This window comes from Caenorhabditis briggsae (assembly GCF_000004555.2).
Source record: "Caenorhabditis briggsae complete genome, chrI, whole genome shotgun sequence".
NCBI lineage: Eukaryota > Metazoa > Nematoda > Chromadorea > Rhabditida > Rhabditidae > Caenorhabditis > Caenorhabditis briggsae.
In genome coordinates, this window is record NC_013489.2 from 4,660,665 (window position 1) to 4,666,832 (window position 6,168).

The 6,168-nt window shown below is 37.4% G+C and overlaps 2 protein-coding genes across 2 annotated transcripts; one reads left to right on the forward strand and one right to left on the reverse strand.

Annotated features, from left to right (window-relative positions):
* Positions 1 to 2,662: 2,662 nt before the first annotated feature.
* On the forward strand, positions 2,663 to 4,415 carry Cbr-inx-19 (the record flags this gene model as incomplete). Its single annotated transcript, XM_045244287.1, has 5 exons — positions 2,663 to 3,053; positions 3,349 to 3,422; positions 3,468 to 3,704; positions 3,755 to 4,165; positions 4,209 to 4,415. 5 exons carry the CDS (start codon positions 2,663 to 2,665, stop codon positions 4,413 to 4,415), a joined length of 1,320 nt encoding a protein of 439 aa, XP_045092547.1.
* A 180-nt stretch (positions 4,416 to 4,595) lies between these two features.
* On the reverse strand, positions 4,596 to 5,725 carry Cbr-ubxn-1 (the record flags this gene model as incomplete). The annotated part of the gene is made up of 5 exons (XM_002639352.1): positions 4,596 to 4,639; positions 4,685 to 4,808; positions 4,856 to 5,381; positions 5,459 to 5,595; positions 5,639 to 5,725. The coding sequence occupies 5 exons, from the start codon at positions 5,723 to 5,725 to the stop codon at positions 4,596 to 4,598; spliced, it is 918 nt and encodes a 305-aa protein (XP_002639398.1).
* Positions 5,726 to 6,168: the final 443 nt, after the last annotated feature.

The following is a 6,168-nucleotide window of genomic DNA, read 5'->3' on the forward strand; positions in this document are numbered from 1 at the left end:
TTTGCTTCCAACGGGTTTTCCGAAAATTTCAGATGTTCGGAATAATATTAATAAAATACATAACATTGGAAACATTTTAGTGCATCAAAATGTTTTTGGTCTTTCTTTAAAAATGTTTTTATTTCCTTTTCACAGGTTTCTCTCTCACTTAATCACAGTTTCAGGTATTTTCAGAGAAGAGCATCCAGAATATTACAAATTGCACTTGAATGTTCGTTTGAGTGTTGGATTGGATGTGGCGGACCGCAGCGACCAACCCGTATGTTTCGTTTTGTTGCATGTCATCGTCCCCTTTCTTTTCTTTTCTGTAATTTCGTTATCGTTCATTGAAAATGAAATTGAGTAGAAGTGGAAGAAGAGGAAGAGTGTGAATTGTTGCACCCCATTCATTTGGTTTTCCCCTTTTTAATTCACTATTATACCTAGGAACACATATTTCTTTTTTTTTTGTTTTTCAATATAAGAACAAGATCCCCCGAGATATTCATAATTCTAGTCTGAAAATCTCGTCATTATATTTATTTTTGCTCTCATAAAAGACCTCCGTATCGTAGGTTCTTCGATAATTATCCAGGAGCATCTGTTTCGAATTTATCTTCGTTTTCTTTTTATGAGATCCCATAGTACTACGTGTGTAATTGTTAATCTGAAGCGAATATGTGAATTTGAACCCCTAATTTCAATTTGTCCTCCACCAGATTGTGAGTGTACTAGGACCTTTTAGAAAAAGTGTCGAAATCTTCAGAAAATTGAATTGGATACAAAAAGTAATAGGCTTAAGGAAAGTGTACTGGAGATTGGGGATAGAATGAGTATTTGTTCAATCTTGTTCTTATATGTTAGTGGGTACTACTTTTAAGGTTACAACCATAGATTTTGTCTTATAAGATTCTGAAATTCTAGAGTTCTGAAGTTCTGAGATCCTGAAATTCTGAAATTCTGAAATTCGATGTTTTAATATTCTGATTTTTGGTAATTCTGAAATTCTAAAATTCTGAAGTTCTGAGATTAAGGAATTTTGAAATTTTGAAATTCTGAAATTCTGATGCTCTTGAAATTTAAAAATAATTTGAAATTCTAATATTCTAATATTCTGAAATTCTGAGGTTCTGGTTCTGAGATTCTGGAATTCCAAAATTTTAAAAATCTGAATTTCTGAAATTTGATTTTTTCAATATTCTGATTTCGTGAAATTCAGTAATTCCCCAAATCTGAAAATCTAAAAATCTGAAATTCTGATTTTGTGAAACTCTGAAATTCTGAAATTCTGAAGATCTAAAGTTCTGAATTTCTAGAATTCTGATATTTCAAAGTTCTGAAATTCTGAAATTTTAAAATTCTAAAGTTCTGAAATTCTATATCTTTTTGATATTCAATTATTCTGGTTCACCAGAAAACCAATTAATTTTTCAAAACCAATTTCAGTAACATATTCTGTACACACGCAACATCAATTTTCGTTTTTTTTTTGGAAACCTGGAAGATAATTTTTTCCTGGTTATAGGTTAAGTGTGGGACAACATTCGAATTGTAGCAAAAAATAACACTCTTCTGTTTAATTTCAAACAATATCATGTTTTTGAAGTTCTTCTGAGTTTTCTGATGAAATAAATACCGTACTTCCTCTAATAGAGGCCCACCCAAACTGTCAAATTTGAGCTCAAGAAATCGAGAAATTGTTTTTAAAATAAGAATCAGAAACGTTGTCTACTAAATCATACCGTAGATAGAAATATGGTTACTGTCGTTGGATGTTAGTTATTCAAAGGTGTTGAAACTTATTCAGATAAAGCGAGGTCGCTCAAAGGCGAACAAACGGCGGCTGAAGCTTTTGGAATTGGCTATAAACTTGGCATTTGAGCAAAGGAAAAATTTTCTCAGAAATTTTAAAAGGCTCGAATTAATAATCGAGCCATCATGAGAAATCTACATGTTTTAGTAAAATCTGTTTAGAAAACTCAAAAAACAATTTTTATTAAAAAAAAAGAATTTTTCATTATTTTTATCAGAACAAACATACATAGTTTTTTCAAAATGGTTCGATTACTAATGTTTGCCTTGAATACTTTTTATCAAAAACGTTCCCCATTTTCTTAAATTCTCAAGTTATAGCCAATTCTTAAACCTTCAGCCGTCATTCGTCCGCCTTTGAGCCTCCCCGATTTATCTGTGTCCAATATTCAAACTTTTGGGGATTTCATAACTAGAAATACATTTTGACAATGGAACAGTAGCTTGCAAGAATAATTTTCAAAAGTTTCGGATCAGAGATCTTTAATTGGGTTTCCAAAATTTGCCAGGAATCTTATATCATCAAAATCAACCTGCGAAATTTGAAATTATGAAAAATCGGAACTTTGAGATTGTTTTTTTAAGAAATAAAGGAGATGTATTCTTCTTTTTTATCATTTTAAAGTTTCCAGTGAGCTTTCCGAAACTGACTCAACCCCAAAGAAGTCTCCCATTTGGGCAGTGATTTACATCCGCCCCACTGACCCTTGTCCATTTCCTCCCATTTTCTGATTCCAACCCATTAAACAAAAACTAAGTCCATATTATCCCTTCCTTTTCCCTTTGTCTGTCTCTGTCAAAAAGCTTCTTCTTCCTGTCTTTCAAATTTTTGACCTGCCTCCTAAATTTTAGCCTTCGCCAAGACCGTCAAATGTTCTTTCACGCAACACTTGCGAGAAGTTTCATCAGTGCTCTGAGTGTTCGAGGTGATGATGATGCAGTGGATAGACTCAATTACTACTACACTCCGCTGATACTCGCAGTTTGTTGCCTTGTGATTTCTGCGAAACAATATGGAGGAACTCCAATCGAATGTTGGGTTAATCCACATAGTAGAGAATCAATGGAAGAATATATTGAATCGTATTGTTGGATACAGAATACCTATTGGATACCAATGTATGAGAATGTACCAGATGATCATACAGCAAGAGAGGAGAAGCAGATTGGATACTATCAATGGGTTCCTTTTATTCTTATAGCTGAAGCTCTTATGTTTTCTTTGCCCTGTATTTTTTGGAGGTTATGCAGTTTTCAGTCCGGTAAGATGTTTTCCTTGACCGTATTACTCTTGCACTTACGAAAATTCGGAGCTGTGGAAGAGAAACGCCGGTGGCCGTGGCCGAAGGTCCCACAACGACAACTACCGTAGCCTAAAGTAAAATACCTTTGTTCCGGATTCTTTTTCTCGTTTTTCACTGTTTTTTATCGATTTCCTGCTATTTTTTTTTAGGTTACGGTAGTTTTCGTTGTGGGACCTTCGGCCGCGGGCACCTGCATCCCTCTTCCGCAGCTGCGTTTTTTTTGTACCATAATAATAAAAAAAATGAATTTCAGGTCTAAATATACAAACTTTGATCAATGCCGCATGTGATGCACAAGCCCTTCTTGACTATTCGGATCGTCAAAAAGTAGGCTCAAGAGTTTTTCAAATAAACTGATCCAACATTTTCCAGGCTGTTGAAGCTATCACCTGCAACTTTGTTGATAATCTAGACCTACAGTCACCAAATGGAAGAATCAGAGCACGTGGCTGGATAGCTAGAATTAAGTTCTCAAGATTCCTCTCCGGACAGTGTATCTCTATTGTATACAGTTTCACTAAACTGCTCTATTCTGTGAACGTCGTCGCTCAATTTTTCATTCTTAACGCATGTCTGAAAAGCAGTGAATTCGTTTTCTTTGGATTCCAAGTAAGTCTTTCTTTCAGTCGCCTTCCAAAGTTTAAATTCCTTCATTTCAGGTTCTGAGTGATATCTGGGCAGGCCGCCCGTGGACAGAAACTGGTCATTTTCCGAGAGTAACACTGTGTGATTTTGAAGTTCGATACCTTGCAAACCTGAATAGATACACTGTTCAATGTGCTCTCCTAATCAATATCATCAACGAGAAAGTATTCGCTTTTCTATGGTGCTGGTATATGATATTGGCAATCATTACAACTTGTTCATTCATTTATTGGATTGCGAACTCATTCATTCATTCCGAAAAAGTTGATTATGTGATGAAATTTATTCAAATTGCGGAATCGAGTGAATATAAAAAATTGCAAAAATTCGAAAAAGATGCGACTGTCGAACGACTTTACACTGTGATTGCATTCGCACCACATCTTCTTGATTCTTTCGTTTCCGATTTTCTGAAATCAGATGGAGTAAGTTTTGAAGAATTCGTCAAAATTAAACTTTCTTTTCAAGATTCTGATGCTGCGAATGATTTCGAACCATGCTGGTGACATGATAGTTGTACAATTGGTCAGAAATCTCTGGCAAGAATATCGAGAAAGGAATTGGAGAGAATTCGAAGAGCACGAAGAAATGAAGGACGTAGAGATGCGGAGAATTCAAGGAACCAGAGAACGTATTGTGATTGCGAATCCTGGTCAGACGAAGTCATTTCTTTAATTAATGTTCTTATATGTTCCGGGTGTTCATCAGCTTTTTTCATGTACATTTCAAAGGAAACAATTAAATTGAAACTTTATTTGAATAGATTTTTGAGAAGGCAATAAAATATCATAGACCAGTGGTGAGGAGATTTTTTTAGTAGGACGATTGTGAGAGGGTGTCAGTCGACGAGTCGATTCAGCCCAAGCGGTTAAGGACGATGTTGGCCGATGGAACCAAATCTGTAAAGTAGAATGTGTTTATTAGGCACAGGACGGGAAACTTACTCAAGGCCTTGAGTGGAGTACCCATGTCATCTTCCGTGAACACCTTTCTCGGGAATGGAGTCATTAGGGAGAACCCTACACCGTTAGCGTGATTAGTATCGATCCAGGCTCGAACCATAGCGAGCTGAAATTAAAATGATCAGAAACTCTTCTAATTAGATGAAAACTAACCGGTTCATCAGCTTGGAACTGTTGTCGCACTATTTGTCCATCTAGAAGACGGAACTGTAGAGTAGTAGACTTGTAGTCCTTTGGTGGAGCAGCGACCACCGGAGCAACAGAAGCTGCTGGTTTTGGCTCCGGAACAGGTTGCCCAGCTGCCTTCGCCTTACGAGCTTCTTTATCTGCCTTGATTTGTTCAAGAACCCGTTGTCTTGCGATTTCGTCTTCTGTTTTCTCTCGACGACGTTGTTGAGCCGCTTCCCGAATCTCACGGTCTCTCGCTGCTTCCTTGTGAGCGATCATAGCTTTTCCATCTTCACGGCGCTTGCGCTCTTTCTCACGAGCTTCTTCTGCTTCAATTTTGGCCTTTTTCGCTTGATGAACCTTGATTTTCTCGCGAATTTCCAGAACCTTGGCAGCTTTTTCTTCCGGTGTGAGTGGCTTGATTTGTTCTTGACTCTCACTGAAATTTTCATGCTTCGTCTTCGTAGCATGAAACATGATTGCGTCTTCGTTAGCGAGAAGCTTCCCGCAGCTGAAATTTATCTTGGCTTTAATAAAACCCAGCGAATAGAAAATATAAATATTGATTCTAAAACTTCAACAACTCACTCATCGCATTTGAAGCTGGCAGCTGCCGCCGAGACACTCTCCTCATCTACCATTGCCGAACTTCCGTCTGTACCGGAGGCTGGATTCTCAGTTTCCATTGGGACACCGGCTCCATCTTTCTCGATCCAATCGAGTGCCTAGATTGAAAAAAATCAATAGGACAAGTTACTTTTCGAATACCTGATCCAGATTTCTGTTGTTTCCTGCTGCTGCTTCAGCTTTATCAGCTGGGAATCCCATATCGACGAGTTGTTGAGCAATGGACATGTTTTTATCTGTGGAGTTATAGAATGATTATTACGAGGCGGAACTAATAGTCAATAAAAAACAAGCGACAGATGAGATGAGAATAAATGGAGGGTACCTAGAGCAGATGGATTGGGTTGAAATAAAACTATGGAACATACTATCGGTAAATCTCGGCGACGGAAGATGGGTGATTCAAAGAATTTATGTTATTGATTTCGCAAGAATGAATGTAAAAAAAGATGAGGACGTATAGAAGGTATTTCTATCAATCGGGAATAGTCATCATGGTGGTCGATGTTTTCGCTAAAATCTCTGGGGAGCGCAAATGCACAATTTTTTGAAGAGAATTGAGACCCCGGAAATTCCGGGGAAAAAACTCCGGAGAAAAGTGGGCGGAGTCGGGGGCGGAGCCTAAACTGCAACCCTGGCACGGTTTTTCTGCATGGTTTTTCTCAAGACCG